The 21,461-nt window shown below is 35.1% G+C and overlaps 2 protein-coding genes across 4 annotated transcripts in view; both read right to left on the bottom strand.

Annotated features, from left to right (window-relative positions):
• stac (SH3 and cysteine rich domain) overlaps positions 1–2,205 on the bottom strand; it is a 33,592-nt gene extending 31,387 nt beyond the window's left edge. The window contains exons 1-2 of the mRNA XM_015001021.2: positions 1,784–2,205; positions 275–307 (exon numbers count right to left, since the gene is read on the bottom strand). Coding sequence (XP_014856507.2) covers positions 275–307; positions 1,784–1,897 — 147 coding nt within the window. The 5' untranslated portion in view covers positions 1,898–2,205. The remainder of the gene's footprint in view (positions 1–274; positions 308–1,783) is intronic.
• Positions 2,206–10,899: 8,694 nt separating this feature from the next.
• mtfr1l (mitochondrial fission regulator 1-like) lies at positions 10,900–20,511 on the bottom strand. Of its 3 annotated transcripts, XM_015000996.2 has the most exons (8): positions 20,397–20,511; positions 19,275–19,398; positions 19,073–19,180; positions 18,486–18,595; positions 17,409–17,620; positions 14,908–15,292; positions 13,906–14,045; positions 10,900–11,333 (listed from the first exon to the last, which is right to left on the bottom strand). In XM_015000996.2, exons 2-7 carry the CDS (start codon positions 19,287–19,289, stop codon positions 13,925–13,927), a joined length of 951 nt encoding a protein of 316 aa, XP_014856482.2. In that variant the 5' UTR covers positions 19,290–19,398; positions 20,397–20,511; the 3' UTR covers positions 10,900–11,333; positions 13,906–13,924. The 3 variants fall into 3 exon arrangements, with proteins under 3 accessions (XP_014856482.2, XP_087858649.1, XP_087858650.1); XM_088002523.1 differs by lacking the exon at positions 10,900–11,333 and having other exon boundaries at positions 12,388–14,045; XM_088002524.1 differs by lacking the exon at positions 10,900–11,333 and having other exon boundaries at positions 12,388–14,045; positions 19,275–19,382; positions 20,397–20,510.
• Positions 20,512–21,461: the final 950 nt, after the last annotated feature.

Here is a 21,461-nt window from a genome sequence, read left to right as displayed (position 1 = left end):
AGAAGAAGTGCTATTTATAAGTATGGGTGATGATGGATTTAACTAGATTCCTTAAAGTGATTTTACTTTAAAAGCACTAAAAGTTAATAATGTGAAACAGGTTTTATCTATATATATATATATATATATATATATATATATATATATATATATATATATATATAAATATATATATATATATATATATATATACATATATATATATGCATGCAGGTATGCTTTTATATAATGAAGGCCTAAAATCAGCTGAGTTTACACAGGAGTGGAGGCTCACCTTGCGCTTCTGATGCTCAGGTCTCACAGTATTCTTAAAAGGAGGAATGAAAACACAGACACAGCTTTACTACCAGAGAACTTTTCTACTTTTTCTATCAACAAAACGTCCGGTGTGGCGCTGCTGCTCATTTCAACTCAGATTTAAACTGACTGTCAGCACAGGTGGAGCTAAACTAGACCAGCTCCTCACTCACATTTGGAGCGAGAGCAGGCCTGCTGGGTCCTGTGTGGGAGTTTTTGGGACAGGAGAGGAGAAGAGAAGAGCGGACGACTACAGTCCAATAATGTGCTGCTAATTGTAGGAGGCCGGCCAACATGTGACCCACATAGACAACGCCAGAGGCAGCTACAAATCTCTGCTGCTCGGCTTCCATCAGGAACAAGCAGAAAGTGCAAAACTACTTTTGGTTAGACACAATTATTAGAACCAAAATTAACATTTTGAATCTAATTTAATCAGGAAACTCCTTATAACTTGTTGATTCAATAAAATATAATGCAAAAATCAACAATTATCTAAAGTAAGATAATTAAACACAAAGTTATAGGAGTTAAAATTAGTTTTGTAACTTATCTGGCTCACTTTTACAGTGCAAAAACACAAGATTTTACCAAGTATTTTTGTCTAGTTTCTAGTGTAAATATCCAAGATTTGAAATAAAAAAAATGAACTCAGACTTTAAGACAATATGATTCCTCAATATGGAAGAAAGGTCTGAGTATGTTGTTCTTTCAGCAAATTGTCTTTTTTAAAGTCTGTATAATTTAGTCAATTATTGATCATTGCTAAGTTAGTTGACGATTATTTCAGTAATCAGTTTATCACGAATAATCCAATGAATCTTTTCATCCCTACATTTTGGAAATAAATTCCTCTGACGGGTGAAGCTTGACCCAAACTGGGGCATCAACAGGACGACGACAACAAACACAGACGGGAATCTATAACAGAACAGCTGGAAAAAACAACCAAAGTGCTGCAACAGTCAAATTAAAGTCTAGACTTTAAGCTGATGGAAACTGGAGGGACATTAATAATTTTGGAATAACGGGTAATTCACATTTACATGATATGAGCAATCCAAACAGAGAACTGCTAAATAAAGATTTTACTTCTAAAAGTGCAGTTATACACTCTCCATTTGGCTTCCTATGGGATCAATAAACAATAACAGTCCAGAATCTGTTGTTTGCTCTCTAAAATTCAGATTTAATTTAAAAAAAAAACACATTTATACTGATTCCTAAAACCCCAAAACAGAAGGATGGTGCATCTCCATCTGGTTCTCTAATAAATAATAATATTTCTGATTATTATTCAATATTATGTCTCTGTCAGGTGAAACTGAATATTCCTCTATGATTGGTTTTAAAACTATTTTGAAACTATTGTTGCTGTTTAGTTGACCGCAGCTGAACTGATTTGAAAGAAGTTTCTTGTTCTTAGACTTGTATCCTGTTAAAACTCGAGTGTTGATTAGGAAATAATATGATTTCCAGGGCAGACCTTGGTTTCCTGCTGGCTGGCGCTCATCGTCGGGGATTTTGGAGCCTCATCCTGGTCCTGCTCGTCCTCTTTGCCTCCGCTGTCGTCCTGAACTGCGTTCGCCGGTGGGATCATCCTCTCTTTCTGTGTGCTCTGTTTGAAAAAACGCTGCTGCCCTTCAGAGGGGAAAGCTCGTTTCCACTCCCCCAACCCGAAACAGTCACAGTGAAGTCACCCAGAACCGAGTGACACGGCAGGAGGAAGAAACAAAGATCCGAGAGGAAAGGAGCAGACACACACGGAAAGAGGAGATTTCCGAACTAAACTGCGTCCCGCTTCGGCTCCAGCTGCGTGGCGTCGTGCGTAAACCTTCCAAGACGTTTCCAAGAACACGCTGCGCGCTTTGCGCCTCGCAGCGCCCGATCCGGCGGCTTTAAGGGAAGATCCGGACCGGGAAGGAGGAGAAACGCGACGTCGTCCTGCGTGTTGTCAAAATTTAGACTTCCAGAACACGGAGGCAACACGCCCACTATGGGCAGCCCACTCCACGCGTGGCTCTTGTTTCTGGAGCAAGCTCGTTACTTAATATGACACACACTAACTTTCACACAGATTTTCACCATGACTTTAGTTCTGGTCACATTAACTTCCCCACAGACGATGTTTTCCTTCACGGTATGAGAATCTTTAGGATGATTTATCTTTAGGGTGAAAACTAATTTGTTTTTATGTCTGCAGCTTCTTTTCAGTGTTGGAGGTGGCTAATGTGCTCACAATTTAGAAAAAATAAATAACTTGACGGTCATGTTTTGTACTATTAAGCAGAGTACCCAAAACGATTAATTGGGTTAATCATGATGAATCAATTATGGGAATAACCACCAACTAATTAAGTAGTCCAATAATCTTTAGTAGTGCCATTTATAGCTAAATCAAGTAACTATGTTACCTTCAGTTGTTGCAGTACACGTCTTTTATTTCCTGATTTAATGCCTTGAAACTAAAACCTTCAGGAAGTCGTTACAAAATGGCTCCTCAACAACAATTTTACCAGCATTTCACTGAGAAGTAGCTCCTGTAATGATCTCAATAGATGCTGCAGTTCTACCAGGTGTTCGCTAACTGCTGCTGGCTAGTCTGAAGGAGCTGAGTGGGGGAGGGCTGCTCTGTGAGGTGGAAGTGGACTTCAGCGCAGGGCATTCTGGGTAAATACAACCAAAATAAACATGCTAGAATGTTTATTTTGGTTGTAGTTTGGACCAAAATAGCAGTTTGGATTTTTCCAAAGAAGGAAGTTGCGCTCAATGGCTTCTTCGCTTCCTTAAGTGGTTTTTAATGCATCGGCCCCCCAGGTGAGGAGGGGAACAGGTTTTTCAGATAGTTTGGTTGGTTTGACTTGGTGTAGTATGAAGGCGAACCGCAGCAGCTGAAAATGTAACAAATGTAGCTGCTCTGGTCTCAAATCGAATCAAATCTACAGGACTATCAGGTGTGAAAACACCCTGAAAGTTTCTTTATCCAGAGCTCAAAGCTGAAAGTGTTAGCAATAACCACAGGCACACACACGCACACACACACACACACACAGACACACACACACACACACACACACACACACGCACACACATCTGTCCCAGTATGAATGGATGAATGGATTCCCCAAGAACCAAGGCTAATTAGCTAACTTATTATGAGCCTCCCCTGGAACGTCTCTGCAGGATACAACAAAGTAATGAGGAAGATATATATATATATATATATATATATATATATATATTTGTGTGTGTGTGTGTGTGTGTGTGTGTGTGTGTGTGTGTGTGTGTGTGTGTGTGTGTCTGTGTGTCTGTGTGTATTTATGGATCTTGGATGTCCAGGATATGAAACATCCAAGATCCATAAATACATCAAGGACAAAGCCTCAACGGACGATGTGCTCAGCGAATGTCTCAGACAATGGGGAACAGAGGACGAGGTGCGGGAGGAACAATCATGGGAGGACAAGCCCCTACATGGGATGTTCCACCGACAAATAACTGAAGTGGCTGATATCAGGAAATCCTACCAATGGCTGGAGAAAGCTGGACTCAAGGACAGCACAGAGGCCCTCATCCTGGCCGCCCAGGAACAGGCCCTAAACACCAGAGCAATAGAGGCTCAGATCTACCACACCAGACAAGACCCAAGGTGTAGGTTGTGCAAGGAGGCCCTTTTACTGGTGAAACATTTTGATAATCAGAAATCCCTGATGTTTGCCCAAAATAAACCATCGCCCTTGTCAGAGGTGAACTAAAAATACTGAGGGGTATCCTGGCGAGTCGATGTTCTTCCCTGAGCAGCAGGTCTGTAAGTGGGGAGTTTTAAGGGGAAAATGTTGTCAGCAGCCATGTTGTTATGAATGAATGATCCAGAACCAAACATAAGATAAAGTTTCTGGATAATAAAAAGCAAAACACTTGTCTGTTCCAGCAGCCATTTTACAGTGCACAGAGCTGTAAAAATAACTGACCAAATGTGCTGGAGCGCAGCTGTGGTTGCTAGGTAACAGGTAGAACTCTGCTGGGGTTACTAGGCAACAGTGCAGTGCCCATGGAATTTGACTTCACAATCCGCACCAAAAAACATTAGCCACAAAAATGGAAAAATGTGCATTTTGATCTCCCTTTACAATGGAGTAATATGGGCATACTAAGAAAAAATAAAAATAAAATAAAGAGAATAAAGTTATAATAATTACTAGAAGAAGGTTATGTAACATAGAGAATAAAGTCAAAATAATACGAGAATAAAGTCTTAATATGATAATAAAGACATAATAGTACATGAATAAAGTAATCTGACAATAAAAGAGTAAAGTTGCAATATTTTAACAGTTGTATTTTGACTTTTTTCTCATGTTATTATGACTTTATTGTCTTAATTTTATAACTTTTTTCTTGTACAACTTTATTATTGTATTTTGTTTAATTAGTGTGGCTCTAGTATTCTGCCGTACCCTTTAAATAAGGTTATTACTATTATTTTTTAATTGCTACATTGTCCTTTAACTTAGTTCCAAATTGTACCTTATTCTGTAATATTACATAAATCATGACAGGCACCCAAACTCTCACAGCCTGTTCTTCTGAGTGGCTGTGCCACTCAGAAAACCTAAACTAACAACGCTAACAAAATTAAAATCACGTTTCTGTTTGTTTTGTTTTTAGGATTATTTTTAATTTGAATTTGTTCTAAGCGTATCTGGTGAAATAAATCTAGTCTTTTCTTGAATTGCGGCCACAGATGATCTTTCCCAGAACCTCCGATGGCCCCCAGGCCACACTTTGGACACCACTGGTTTAAGCTAGACTGCACAGTGGAAGCATGAGGTCATAAATATTCATACCTTCCTGTCCTGTGAAAGGCAGCGATTTTACCGTCAGGTTGTTGAACTCTACCTCGTCTTTCTGCGCTGATTCATGAATCCTCTGCACCTCTCACAGCTCTGAGGTGTTAATTTCATCTGACTGGGATGTTGAACATTCTGTCAGCTTCTCTCGTTTGATGCTAACGTGTTGCTGCTAATTTTTTATATTTGCTGTTAGGTGCTGGGTTTCATTTATTAACTCTTTGCTGACGTCCAGATGCTCATTTTTAAAGATTATCGGAGTTCCAGTCAGGATTAAAGGACAATAAAAGCTAAGAAATTATCAACTTTGACTTCTAAAGAAACTTACTTATGATTTTTTTTGTGTTAAACCAAAATTATAAACCATTTTCTGTACATCAAGAATCTCTCTCACTCACTCTCACTCGCTCATCTGTTCCCTTATTAATTATTCATTGATGACACACTAATAACAAAAAAGGCTCTGTTAATGAGCATAATGTTACATTTAGTAATAAAAACTAAAATAAATAAAAATTAAAATAAAATGTATCTCAGAAAGGTCACAGCATGGCTTTGGTTGAGTTGGAGTGTCGTTTTTAAAAATATTCAGAAGCATATTTTATAAAACAAAACTAGCCTGAGGAAGAAATGATGATTTTAGATTATGTTGCTGGAAGTGTGTAAATGTTTTTCTCCTATCACAGTTACAAACTTTAATTTATTTTATTGGGTTTTTAAGGAAAAGAGCAACAGCCTCTAAGGATTTAAACATTCATACATTCACTCATGTTTTGTCATAAATAATTAATGCCTGTAAATATTTTACAGGCATTAATTTCATCCGCCTGGGATGTTGAGCATTCTGTTAGCTTCCCTATTTTTTTCCTAGGTTTTTTATTAACTCCTTGATGGTGTCCAGCTGCTTAGTTTTAAGATTAACATTGTTTTTAAGATTATTGCAGTTAATCTTAAAGAATCCCTCAGTTTTAAACAGTGCTGTGCACACTTCTGCTACTCAGTGGCGCTTTAGCACATTTGATAACTTTGAAAACATCCACCCTGCTTAGGTTCTCCTAACTGGGGTGAGTTAGGCGCTTTAGCTTTTGTTAACAAATTAGCATCGTACTTTAGCGTAGTGGAGTTAATGTTTATGATTAAGGGTTAGCACTCTTTAGCTAGCGGTGACCACCACTGGTATTAAAGGACAAAGCTGAGAATAACGCTCATCAAGTGAAATTCAAGGAGAAAAAATATCTATGTTGACTGTTCCCAGAATAAAACCTTTCTGTTGTAATGAGCTTAACAGAGTAAAATGTGGAAGTATAGGAGCTAAATTATAAACTGTTTTCTGTAGAGCATCCACTGCTTTGTGTTCTCCATATGCATGCTTGAGTTAGGCCAAAACAAGAAGTGATAAAAATAAACAAGTCACGTTACAATATTACCTCCATAAATATAAAATGATGTGGATTGCTCAATAAAAACAGAAGAAAATGACTGCAATCTTTATGAAACATGCAATATGTACATTCACAGAATTCCCCTAGAGTGAAATATTTTATTAATGTTTCGGAAACACATAACCCGCACAAGCTCATTTATTAGAGATGGATTCCTTCAGCTGCCCGTCTGGAGTTTATTACTGTAGCTTCTGAGAGTAAAGAAAGTCATACAGTATCTTTAAATGTGTTCTACCTTTGAGTCACACATTTATTACTGTTTATTTATTCTGGCTGGATGTTTATAGATGATCCTTATAAAGAGATGTCTTTAAAACAAACTGATCAAACAATGGATCCTCCATATTGTTTTATTCTAATAACATATTCGTAATTTGTTTTTCTTAGTGGTGGGATTCTTTTTCTGAAAAAAAAAGAAGTATATATTGAGACTCTCAAAAATGTTCTATCAATTACTTGGAAATTTCAGGGCTTGAAAAATAAAAAATATTTGACTTTAGAAACTCAGAAAATTTCAAAAAGTCAATTTTTTTTTTTTACTTTGAAACTCCCAAGTTACAACTTTTTTCTAGAAATTTTCTGAGATTAATCTCAATATTTTTGAGGGTTTTTTACGGAAATTTACTCTATTTTATTCTACAATGGTCCTAATACCCTGTCGCAGCTGCTTTGGTTAGTTTTGAGATGCTATTTTAGGCTTTAAGAGCTTCGCTGATAGGCTAACTCCTGTTAGCCTTCAACACAACAATGGTGTTTTCCACCGTCCCATCAGATCGTGTTTTGAAACAAATAAAACCCAGAAAAGCGGCTTCGCTGCGATGGTTAGCAGATGCGGCTTGTGCGTCAGATTTACGGGCGTACCAGAAACGTGAGTATAAAGGTTCCACTTTCATAGATATATTTTTAAAAAGCGACTCTGCGGTAAAATTTTAACACGTTAAAATATATGTAACTAATAAAAATTAATGCGTTCAAGTTCCGACCGTGAGATTTAGTCATTAGTTCAGATCTTGTGCTACACAACAGTGTAGGTGGTATTATAGAGAGCTAAATTACGACCATAAAGTTAGTTCAAAAGAAAACTATTTAAACTTATTTTAAAAATTCTACAATCCGATAATAAAACCTTGAAACCTAATAGTAATTTCAGTTTCAAAAGATTTTTTTTATTTTAGATGTTAATCTTCTGCTCAAATATTTGTTTTCCGTTCTTTTTCTATTTCAAATCTTTTCAGTTTTTTACCCCTTTTGAACAAGCTTTATGGTCCCAACTGATCAAAAAGTTTGAAATTGAAAAAAATCTGACAATAGAAAAATAAAACCTTAATAATGGTTTTATTGTTCTAAAACAATTTTATTCAATTTTAAATCTTTATTTTCAGTTTTAAAAAAAAACATATTTTCTTAAATTTCACTTTGTTTTCTTTTGAGCACACTTCATGGCCCCAATTTAGCTCCATAGTACAATGGCTTCTCCCCACTCTCCATTCAGTGGGTTTTCAGAACTAAAACTGAAGCTAAACAAAATATTTGTATCTCTGCTGAAACGTTTGGCCATGATTGCAGTTTTTTCTATCGATTAGACAGAAACATTCAGCATGGCGCCACTGCTTGTTCTAAAATCATATTTGGGTAAATTAGTTAAAATGGTCGAAGTTTATTACAGAAAAGCTCCTGAAGCTTTTTATTTAATTTAGTTAATTTTCATTCGACCTTTTCAGGACACTCCTGTTTACCCGCATCTTCAGAAATTACGAAAATCTAATTTATAGGGTTTTTGTAAGTGGGCATTTATTAGATGTCCTGATCACATGGCATCCAGCACCCAAACAGTTTGAGGAATTGCAACATGTTGTTCAAAGAATATGAAGCGTTTAGCTTCAAAGACACATAATATTACTTTAATTTAGGTTTTAAAAGAGCAGAAACCAACTTTAAGCTGTTTCTGTTAGAATGTATAAAGGGAATAATAAAGAAACCAAGTAATAAACAACCAACTGGTGTACTGATGACAAATGCAGGTTTTTGGAAATTTTTCAGATTATTTTGATAGAGTAATTTCACCAAAGAATGACTCCATAACAACCAGTAATATTTTAGGTTGGTTCTGTCATTATGTTGGAAATTATGTGTTTTTTCCCAAATCAGAATCAACTTTATAGGCTAACATTGTGTACCCAATCAAGAAGTTTGACTTCAATTACAGACATTAGGTATAAATAGATAGGCTTTAGGTGAATTTTCTATAAAAATCATCATAAATGTTGCCTCTTTTTGGTTTGAAACCTAAAAAATAGAAATAAAATTATGTTTTTTAAATATGAAAACATTTTTCTACAGTAGATGTTTGTCAAAAAATATACAGTCTTTTTATTTAGATAGACTGAGGTGAATATGACTGTTTTGATTACAAGGTTTGCAGACCTCTCTATGGGATGGTTCAGATCAAAATATGCTGGACTGGCCAAACTAAATTCAATGGGCAGCAAGACTTAAAACTTGATTTTACAGGCGCTCAAAAATACAACCTGACTGAGCTTAAGTTCGACCTTTAGAAGTGCCAAGTTGAGTCAAACAAACCTAATATAAAATCAAATCAATACAGATGTATGCCACATTTTCAGATTTTATATATTTTTTTTTAATTATACAGCTTTTTTCTTCCACTGAAAGTGTAACAAATCACCCTGTGAAAGGATAGCCACGCCCCCTAAAAGATTTTTAATTTTTTTGCCAAAAGTAGGCGGAGCCAAGAGACAGTGAGGGGCGTGGACAATGAGTTTAAGTGAGGTTGTGAACTTTGTTGCTACATTTAATCACTTTTTTTAATCGTCCAGTGACACATTTAGCCACTTTTTCTGTGTTAAATTAAATTTTTCAGTTACTGTAATAGCAAATAATATCTGAGTTTTTTTTGTCATGAGAAAAGTGAGATTCAGGATCACTCACAAATTTGTTGGATATGTCACAACTAAAAAATAAATGTGAATTGCTTCTTAGGTTGTTGTTTTTTTAAGTACAAAGGTACATTTTTATTTTTCTTCATAGGAGGGACTATAAAAATGTACTATTTTAATCAGAGATCTTTAGCAATTAAAACACAGATGCCACATCTTTTGAATTTCACAATCAGCTCTAAATACAAGTTGTCACCCATAAGAAGCTGACAGCCGCACTCCAATTAGCCCTGCTAATTAACATCAGAGAAAATTTACAGTTCCACTCATGGACACGATTTACTCAGCACTCATCTTTAAATGGCAACCCCACTTAATGAGACGCAGATGACCAAAAATAGAAGCAGCGGAGTGATTTGGATTGATCTGAGTCATTGTGGAGCTGTCGCCATTGTGAGTCACAGGAGTTTTGTGTCTTGATGATGTGGGGGTGGTCCGCGGGCCGCGTGGGTAACACTCGGGAAAGAGTGGGCGGCCGAGAGGCTCTTGTTTTTCCCCCCGGACCTTTTTCATCCACTGTGTTTTCAACTTGTTGTTGCTACGATACGCTGAAGAAGATGGCCCTCAGGCTGAACAAAGAAACCGTTTGAGTAGCTAACACAATGATGCTAGCGCTAGCAGAAAATACACTAATGTAACCATGGTTACTTTGGAGGAGTAAAGGGTCTTTAATGGGCGGTTAGGGCATTGTAGACATAAAAAGAGAGTAAATGTCCATCCAAATTTTTTTTTAAATTTTTAAAAATTATAGAAATGAATTTCTATAATTTTATAGACCAAAAATGTATGTAAAAAAAAAAAAAAAAAAAAAAAAGTACAGAAAAAAAATCCCAACATTTTCTACTTTTTTTTCACTTTTGGAAATCTTCTCAGTTTTATAAATTGAAAATTTTGACTGTTCAAGCTTTAAAAATTAGATTAAAAATAATGTTCAAACTTTTGAGATTTTTGCTTGCAAATTTTAAAACTCAAAAATATAATTTTTTTCTAATTTCTGAAAATTATTTCCAAATTTTTAAGTTTTCAAACTCAAACATTTTAAAATTTGTATAATTTCTGAGATCAATCTTAAACCAACACCGTCGGCTTAAACATAATTGTAGTGTAGTTTGGCCGTCACCCAGCAGAGGGCGCCGCTCGTCATCTTTAAGTGGAGTCAGAGATGCAGGATTAAAGATGGCGGAGCCATTCCAGTACGGAAAACAGAAAAGGTCGACCGGAGTCCGATGTCGGATGAAAAATTCACATTTTGCGATTATGTTTAGAAATATAAACTCTCAACAAACTCCTTAAGTTTTACATAAATAGCCCTTCATTCAGCCGAGCTGCGTATGAACATCTCTGTATGACACATTTTTATTATTTTCGTCTTTTATTTTTCGACTTAATGACTTATGTAGCCAATCATACTGCTTTGTATCAACAACGATTTCCTTCCTAAACTTTATTTTGAGTAAAGTCGCAAGGAACTCTGCAGATTTTGTTACAGTTCGCTTTAATAATGTATTAATCTGTTTTCTTTAGTTCACTATCAATGTTGCTTTGACAGCTGCTACTTATCCGTTCACCAGAGCCTCATTTTGGCACAAAGTCCCATTAACAGCCCTCCAAAGAAATATGCCTGCATCTAAAATTGGCAGATGGGTCTTTTCTTCTTCACCTCCACGGCGGAGGTGACGAGGGACAAAGTAGGACAAGGACTCAGAAAGTAGGCTGAGAACCACAGAGGAGCTGGATCATCCGGGGAAAGAACAGGAAATGGAAAATAATGTGGGCCAGCGCTGATCCTGGAAATTTAGACAGAGAGAAATCAAATTACACAGGAAAACCAGTGGGAAGAGACATCTTTAAGCTTTTTACTAACAATATCTTGGTTCTAAAGTTAATTTTCTTTAATGTTAGAGTTGGGTATTTTTACTATGCTGCACTTTTTACTTGAGTAATTTTATTATGAAGTATTTCTTCTCTAACTTGAGTAAAATTTCTGGATTTTCTACCCACTGAATAAAAACAAACACGTTTTAACCAAAAATTCACCAGACACAGTATGTATTAATTATTGTCACTTTAGCTCTTAAAATACCAAACAATCTGCTTAACTTTATATGTTGGTCCATCTGATGATGTAATTTTAAATATTAAATGATTGCTAATCTGATCAGTTACTCAGTACTTGAATAAACCTTTTACAAAATACTTTTTATTCTTATTTGATTAATTTCTTGAAGTTGTGCTACTTTTGCTCGAGTACAAATTTTGGGTACTCTACGCACCTCTGAGGTCAATTCAATTCAGCTCAGGTCAGTTTATTAAAAACTGTCTGTTTGAAACTTAAAAAAAGATAGTAAACAAATTCAATTTAATATATTCTTTATTAAGTAACATTTTTTTAAATTAATTTCAAGAATCTTTTGTACTCCAGGATATGTTAAAAAAAAGCAGTTATTTGAGTTTTGGATTAGAGTTGAGTACCCAATTTTTTTTTAATCTCAAGTAAGAATAGCACAACTTAAAGATATGTTTTACTCAAGGAAAATTTAAAAAGAATAATAAAAAAATAGTCAAATTAAAAAGAATAAAGAAGGTTTTTGGTAAAAAGGCGACTCAGTCAATATTTAATCAGGGTGTTTTTATGTCTTTACATAAAGACACCCTGATATGTAAAGATATTTATGTATTTACATAAAAACACCAATTACATCAATTTTTGTCTATTTTCAAACTCAATATAAAAAATAAAAACACTTTAATTTTGAATATTTAACATTTTTTCTTTTGGTTGCACTGCCCCCATGTGGTTACACTCCGTTACTACACAGTAATCAGAGAAAGACACAATAATTTTAAAAACAGTCACACAACCTTTATTTACAGTTACTTGCATGAAAAAACAAAAACAATTAAAAACAACAAAAACAGAATAAACACATTTTGATGAGGTACAAGAGTTACACACTCATTCTATGCAGAAAAACTCCAAACAAACCCAGGAGGATTTCCTTTAACCAAGCATGCTGTGGGAGGTTTACGACACATTTCACCTCATTTAGGATTTAAACAAAAAATGAGCACTGTAGTGCCAAGAAGGAAAAAAAACAGACTTCCATTCTTTAAAACATCCTAATGACCAATAAAGACAGAAATGAATAAATCAAGACAGATTCAGGAGAATCTCAACCAACATGTGAATAAACTGAACTAATTTTGTTCAAATAGGGCTCAGAATGATGTAAACACACATTTTATTAGGTAGATCAGCTTGTTTACTGTTGAGTTAAAGCATTAACTACTAACTTTACCACTAATAAAAACACTCAGGTCAGGTTTGGTTTGGTTTTCTAACAGTCAAAACAACAAATTCAACCCCATAAATTAGAATACAATCGCACATTTATCAGTTTTAAGAAGTGAAACGGTTTAGTTTGAATTATTTCTTATATTTTATTTTAATAATTGTGTTGTACTTTCCTGCGTTTTGTATTTACTGTTCAGAAAATTTGTGTAGTTTGGTCATTTTAATGTTATTTTGTTTAACTATTGTTTGTTTTTAGCAGAGCAGATGAAAAAATAACCCTTTGGCTAATTCTACTGCATTTAGACACGTTAATGTGTACGTTAACGTGTACTGTCCCTGCCAAATAAATAAAAAAATATTCGACTCATCCTTCAAAGTTGAATATTTTAAGATTTATTCCTGTTTGTTTATTACATCAGAGCAATAAAAGAAGATTTTAATCTTTTAGTCTCTTATCAGAAATCCAAACAAGGTACTAAAGCTAACTGCTAAAGAAAACAGGTGCTGTATTAACATGCCAGTGGTGCTGTATTAACATGCCAGTGGAAAGTTGAGTGGAAGGAAAAAAAAAATCCAACTTATACATATCCGTGAGAGGATGAAGTATTGGAGTTACTTTGATGAATTACTGCATAAAAACAACAATAGATTTGATGCAATATTTAAAGCTAGTCACCAAACTTTATCTATACATGTTCCACTTTTTAGAGCTGAAATAAAACGTTTCAATCATATTCTAATTTAAAGAGATGAAAATGTTTCTGGAATTAATAAAGGATTATTTTCTTCACTTTGACACAAGAGATGTTTTTCCCAACGATGCAAAAGGTAAAGTAAAAAGAAAAAGAAACATTTGCATCTTTTCTGGTGGAAATCAGCAGCCAAGTTGCCTTGTTTAGATCCAATAAACAATAGTAACAGTTTGTAAAACAAGTTTAGACAAAGCCAGAAAAGAATCTCGATTCTAATCTCTTCTCCGTCTTTTGTTCTGGGAGAACAAACTAAAGCCGAAGGTTAAAAATAAAAATTGAAAAGCCTAAAATTTCAGCTCTCTGCTGACTTACGTGGCGCAGCAGGAAGTGGCTACTTCCGTTTCACAGCAGCAGCAGAATCCTCTTCCTTCAGGACAAACTTTTTCCTCAGAGCTTCAGAAATCAGCGTGGCGGAGTCTTCCTCCCTGAGCGACGTGCAACCGCGGCTGTACCTGGGAGACAACGCATCGTCAGCGCATCGCCAGTGGCGCAGAAACATGACAGATTTTATTCATGCCAGACTCATTTTACTCCATCTGTACCAGATCTTATTGTAAGTTTTTTTTCATACCACTTCCAATTTTGATCATTTTTTCCCCCCATACAAGATACGATTTGGATCGATTTTTATTTTTTGTACCAGATCTGATTTATTTATTTATTTTTTTCCATACTAGATACAACTGCAGTCAGTTTCCTTTCATCCCAGATTTAAATCTGATCTTGTACAAAAAAAATTGATAGAATAAAATTTTTTGTACCAGATTTGATTAAATTCTTTTCATCCCAATTACGGTTTCAATAAATTTTTTTGATACCTAATCCGATTTTAGATCAGTTTCTCATAAAAATCCGATTGATTTTTCTCGTATCAGATTAAATTTTAATCGATGTTTTTCCATCCAGGTTTGATTTTAATAATTTTCTTTCTCTTTTCTTTTTAAGAAAGAAATTAGAAATGACAGAAAATATTTTCTGAAAGTCTTTTTAGTCTGTCCTTCTGTTTGCTGTACGACGGAGCATCAGAGCCCTGCAATGAGAATTTTGGTTTAATTATGAGAAAACAGTCAAAATATCAGAAAAAAAGACAATTTTACCAGGAGAACGTCTTAAAATTATGAGAAAAATGTGCTTTAATGAGAAGAAAAGGTTTGATAACGAATTCAGTAAAAGTTCATGTTGGAGATCTGATAAAGCGACAACTTCCTGCTCATTATTTTCTAATATTACAGCTTTATTCTCGTGTTTTTTCACCTCTATCGGATCTGGTTCTATTCTGCAGGAAGCTGCAGGTGAGCTCTGCGCGCTCCTCACCTGTCTTTGCTCATCTTCATCTTGTTCATGTCCTTCAGGATGTCCATGACGTCAGCGAAGCTCGTCGACTTGGACAGCGACACCGTGTCTTCCTCCGCCTCCCTGAACTCCATACTGGGCCGGTCCAGGTCGAAGGTTGCCGACGCCGTCATGGAAACCGGCGGCAGCGGGTCAGGCAGCAGCTCCGACACGACGGAGACCACGTCCTTCTCGTCTTCCTCCACCAGCTCTTCGTCGTCCTCTTCCTCTTCGGTGACGTCGCTGATGACGAAGGAAGCGGGAGCGGCGGCCGCCGGCTGGAAGGAGGCGGTCTCGAACGGCGCCATGGAGAACGCCATGCTGGTGTCGTCGGGGGAGAGAAGTTCAGGGGTCAGCGGGTTGGAGTCTGGAGGGAGAAGATCAGATCGCTCCGTTCGGTCACTTATCACTGATTAGAGGAACTTTAAAAGGATCAAAAAGGGGAAAATCCACTTTTTTTTTTTTTTGTAGAATGGGTTGAAAAACCTCTGGAATGTAACCAATCAGCAGGCCCTGCGCCGTTACCTAGCAACACCAGCGGAATTCCGCCGTTACCTAGCAACCAAAGCAGAGCTTCAGCATGTTTGGTCAGATTATTTGGATTTAAAGTGACAGAGGCCCTAAAAATCACCTGAAAACATCTAGAACCGGGCAGAATAAAATCTCATTATCTAATCATGATTTCATGCTAAAAATGTAAAACATGTTTTGAATCGACCATAAATTGATCCTAAGCTGTTCTAGAAGGCATAAAAGGTCACATTTAAACCTGGGAAAATTAAGCTCATTTATGGACAAACATTAAATTTTTAAGATAAAAATTACATATTTTTACTCATGGTGGAACTCGATCACAATTTTTAAGTAAGTTAATTGCAGGTTCTGTAATTAAGCAAAGAAAAAAGTTGCTTTTTAATTTATTCCGTCTTATTTTAAGTAAAGTAATATTTGTACTAGGAATTAGACAAAAATACATGGTAACATTTTGTGTTTTTGCAGCATACTTAAAACTGCATTTAATCATATTTTAAAGACATTTTTTTAATTATTGACATTTATTGATGCTTTCATGGGACAAACTGAAGATTTCAGATCTGATTTCACACTTTTTTTTTATCCAATTTCATTTTAATCTAGTTTTTTGTACCAGATCCATAAATAAAAATAACATTTTAGATATTATCAGCTTATTTTTTTATTTAAAGTAATTTAAATTTATTGATTAAACAAAATGAAAATTCTTATTGTGATACGAAGTTTTTGATGATAAATGATAAAAGCCCTGCCCTAAGATCAGACAGAAGCTCCGCCTGCAGCATAGAGTAAATCCAACTACATCATGACAAATATGATCCTCAATATCAGATCCAAGCAGTTATTCAGTGCAATTGGAGGAATTTTAATGAGTTCAGGCTTTAAAAGAAAGAGACTGAAGCTGGAAGAAAGCAGGTAAACAAGCCGACAATGAATGGAGATATGGATCTTTTTAGGACAAAACTGGGAATATGATATGGAAGTACAAACATTTTTCCTAAAACTTTTTTTTTTCCTGGAAATGAAAACTAAGTCAAATTCTTCCAGGAACCTTTTATACAAATCAACCAGAAAACTTTGAAGAGAAAACGTTTTAAATGATCTGTCATGTGATGTGCAGCTGCCACAGAACGGTGGGGATAATCTTCCATCGCTGACCTACAAACCGGCGCCGAGTCACTGCACCACCAAACGGCTTAGAGGGAATCAGGGCGGCTGACTGGGCAGCAGCACAGAGTCACATGAGGCTCAGCTACAGGCAGCAAGAACAGCTAATGAGAAGAGTTATCAGCCTCTGAACAGCGGCAGGTTCATCCACTGATACAAAACCAGAAAAAATGTGACTTTAGTTTTATCAACAGTGAACAGCATCTGGATGTAACAGTTTAGTTTTATTTTGTTGTGACTTTTTTCTATTATACAGTTAGCTTTAATTAGTTTTTAAGAGTGTGTTTGCTAGTTTTTATTAGTTAAACATTATTTATTATTAGCTATTATTAATTAAATATTTAGTTTTTGGTATTGTTTAGTTATCAATTATTTAAATATTGTTCAGTTTTTATTAGTTGTTATTTAAATGTTCAGTTTTTATGAAATAAACATTGTTTAGTTTTAGATGAGTTTTTAGTAGTTTATTTTTTTAACACTTACAGAATTCAAAAACAACAAAGTGTTGTATTGCGATTATGTTTACATTGATTAGTTAATAAATACTCAACATAAAAATAACATTTAAAACAAATAAATATTCAGCTATTGTTGAATAAAGAACCAACTGGTGTTTTCTCCGTTTTTAGTTGGTTTTCTAAACACACAGTATAGTTCCAGTTAGTTTTTCCCACATTAATTACAGTTTTTATACATTTCATTTCACAAAACTGTTTTCTCAGCTTCAGGCTTTGTTATTTTGCTGGTTTTATTTTGCACAACTCTTTTCTGGAGTTACTGACCCGAGTCGCTGGCGACGATCTTGGCGATCTGCGCTCTGAGGCGGCTCAGCTCCTCCTGCAGCGCCGTGGTTCGGTTCAGCGCTGTCACGCCCGGCTTCCTCAGACCCTCCATCCGCTTCCCCTCCCGCCGGAAGTTCGGCACGGACGAGTTTCTGTGCAGAACGAGGAGCGGCGTGGGCCGCCACTCGTGTTTCAGGGGCCGTGAGTCGCTTCTGCAGAGAAAGGTGGTTACTTTTAAAAAGCAGCTGAAGACACGTTTGTTTCAATTTGTTTTATATCCCATGTACACTGATCCAAAACATGAACATTTGGTTGGCAAAACGTTTGAGGTAGAGTTTGATTAAATATAACTTTACTGTCACAATATCAGGGTTTATAAACTTTCTCCATAGTAAAATTCAAACACTTTTCAACCATTTTCAAGATAAGTCTTCAAACTTTGGAGAGAAGAACAATACAAAATAATCTATAAAAAAAAAAATAGACAGTTTAACTTCAGTGTTATATATATATATTTTATTACTGCTGTTAATGATGCTCATGATGGCTTTCTACAGCAGGAATGAGGTAAACTAAAGTTTTACATTTTAAAATGCTTCTCACTCTGCACACCGGACTAGTCTGAGAACAAAAACACAAATTTAACAACAATAAAAAATAATCCAACTTGTATTTCAATTGCACAAATCAATAACTCATTTATCCATTAGGATTATTAAATATTCAAAATAAAAAAAAGTTAAGTTTTCTCTCATTTAGCAAATATGAATAATTTTGGTAACTGACCACAAATAAGAAACGTTAAGTCTGATTTAAGTTCAGAAATGGAGGAAAAACAATGCATATGTCTTTTTATTAAGTGTGTAAAAATATCTGGCTTCAACTGTAAAATGATTAATTTGGGCTTTTAATCAAACATTAGATTGTACTTTATTGCAAAACTGTGCAGTTTGAATATTAAGCACTTTCAAGGACTTTATACAGAAATCAATCATTTTCTAAACCTTGAAAACTATTCATTTTCAAGGATTTTGTACTTTTATGCTGGTTTCTCAGAACCAGATTTGGATTTCGGACCTGACTCTGGCGTACGTCTCCTCCTCGTCTGCAACGATCCAGGCGATGTCAGCCAGGGTCGGAACCGACGGGCCGTCGAGCGGACGGAGCGAGGGCAGACCGGGAAGCTCCTAGTGGAGCAAGACGCGCCATTTTAACTCATCAAGAAGTGGATTTATTGGTTAAGGACAGCAAAACACAGAATCAATAAACATCCCAATAAAATAAGACAATATTTTAGTTCTATTATAGTAAAGAAAATACCAACTAAAACAAGTTTTGAATTAATAAAAGAGGCTCTGACCTGATATTACGCAGAATATTTGGCATATAAAATCAATGTGGGAAATAGAGTTAAATATCCTGATAGAGGATCCAATATGGGAAGAATTTGATTGGAAATTGAAAGTTAGGTATTTTTACATCCCCTCTTATCATTTCCAATTCGTAAAGGAACCGTCGACTGCATGTTGTTGGAGAAAACGTGGGGAAATCGAAGACAATACACACATATTCTGGGAACATCCAGTTATCAAAAAATATTGGAGAAATAGCAAGGTGGAGTAAAAAAACAAAAAAAACAATGCAACCCAGGATGTGAAGCGTACCTGAAAACATGCCCTCTGTGGAGGCTTTAGAGGAAGAGTGGAGCCTATCCTCCTGACGACGCTGCGGGCGGCTCCATGGGGCTTATTCTGCCAGATGGGAATCATTTCCTGCAGAATTAAAAATAAATAAAAACACTCCTGATCTCTCCTCATCGTGTATACCTGCTTTCTGCACAACTTTCCCACAGCAGCATAATCTTACTGTCTCTGTTTCCATGGTGATGGTGTGTCAGCCTCATTCGTTGCAAACCAAATCTTGGTGCAAGTATTGTCTGAAGAAGCAGCAGCTCAGTAAATAGATGTCATGTTGCTGCAAATGCCAATTCCTGGTATTAAACACAAAACTCACTGAGGTCAAATTCAAACAAATTAAAAAGAAAAAACTGTTACTAGTGTTTTCAGTTAAAATGATCTTTCTAATGTTTCATTAACCCATTGACACATTTTCCAAATGGGGCAAATTTAAGTTATTACAATATTTATACAAAACAAAAAAACTGTTTAAATGTGAAGTTTTATTTCAAACATTACCTAGGCATTAAAAAACAAAATAAAACCTATGCAAGAACTTTGTCTATTTTTTTTCAGTGCTCATAAACATACGTAATTTTAATAAAATAACCAAGTTACAAAAAAGTTAAATAGAATAGATACTTTATTATTTTTTAAATTTTATTAAAAAAAATTATACAAATAAAAAATAAAAATAAAAAATGTACATATTGATCCTTATTTAAACAATGTACACCGATTTTAACACATTAGTTATCATGTGTGAAGATATCTCAGTAAAAATTCAGAAGATTTTGTAAGGCAGTTGTTTAAAAAAAATATTCCCAACAGTCCTAGCAATAGTTTGGAATAAAAACAATATTATTATTATTTAAATTATTATTATGTTCCATGTGCTGCACAACATTATGACCTTATTTTATCTCCCCACATTACCAGAGACCAAGTCACTTAGCAGGGAAAAAAATACAATAAAAAGAAGTAATTTCATTGTATTTTTTAGAAAATTAATAAAAAAAATATTTATATATACACTGTTAATATTTTCATTAGTAATGATATAGTCTAATGTGAGTCGCTTTCGGTGGTGCCAGAAAAGGATATTCACTAGAGAAAAGTGTTCGTTGCGATAAATATTTCAACCGTTGGCAGAAAGTACGAACAGCCCCGGCCGGGTGGCTAGGCTAGCATAAGGAACCCACAGTTAGCATTCGCCGCACCCGATTGACCCTAAAGGGTTTCTTTACAAAGTGCACTCGTTAAGCTGAACATTTCTGTCTAAATTTCACTCTAAATCAAGAGAACAACTTACGGGATATAAAAGTTGAATCGTGAGAGGCTAACGAACAACTGCCTCTGAGAGTAACCGCTTCTCCTCTGTTGACGTTTGTTAGGCCGGAAACCTGCGTCTCCCTGTCCTGTAATCTGATTGGCTGCAGCAGGACCGGCTTCCTTTATGGAGCAAACCGAACAAAGCAAATACAAGCTCGCCATCTAGCGAGAGAAATGAATACTGCAGGGTGAACCATGTTAACTCATCCGAATCCAAAATATTCCAAAGATTTGTATCTAACAGGTTTCGTTGAGTTCATATCTTATGATTCTTTAATTTTCTAATGTATTTTTTCAGCTGCTTTTTGTATTATGTGTTCCTTATACATGTTACCAAACATAAACACATCTTTAGATGTACATTTACTAAGCTTAGTTCAATTTCTTTAGTTATACTATAACATAAAATTACAACAACAAACAAAACTTAAATTTATTTTAAGGCCATATTGTATTAACTAGTTTTATGGAGCCAAATATTTTTAATTACTTGTATCATAACTGATTGTAATTTCTGTTTGTTTAAGCAAAATAAACAAACAAACAAAACAAACAAGATCTCTAGTTAATGAGATCTTGAATCTTAAAGTTAAAAAAAACATTAAAGAATAAAAGGTATGTAAACATATGGGTTTTATTAAGGTAATAAGAAAAATAAATCTAAAATTGTATCTGGAAGTAATTTTTGTAAACAAGACAAAATTAATTTGTCATGTCATATAATGTATGCAAATATTTTTTTTCTGTATAAATAGGAAAAAGAATGGGCTGAAACACTGAGCCTTGTGGTATTCCGTAAAACAAATCTGGTAAGAAAAACAAACGGGACAAAAAATAACTTGTTTTTCAACAATAATCTCTGAAATAATTACAATCACTGCTAAATTATGATTTATGTTACCTTTTTATTTCAGTCGTACAATATTCCACATGGTTAGAAATTACGATAATCAAATTGTGTTGAAACATTTAGTGTAAAAATAACCATAATATTGTTTTCTTTCATACTTTCTTTTCAAAGATGTTTGAATCTACAAGATGTATC

Source organism: Poecilia mexicana, unplaced genomic scaffold, assembly GCF_051168715.1.
Source record: "Poecilia mexicana isolate PSO_F unplaced genomic scaffold, ASM5116871v1 scaffold_22, whole genome shotgun sequence".
Classification (NCBI taxonomy): domain Eukaryota; kingdom Metazoa; phylum Chordata; class Actinopteri; order Cyprinodontiformes; family Poeciliidae; genus Poecilia; species Poecilia mexicana.
The sequence above is the reverse complement of the archived record's forward strand: the minus strand, read 5'-3'. Positions and strand labels throughout refer to the sequence as shown.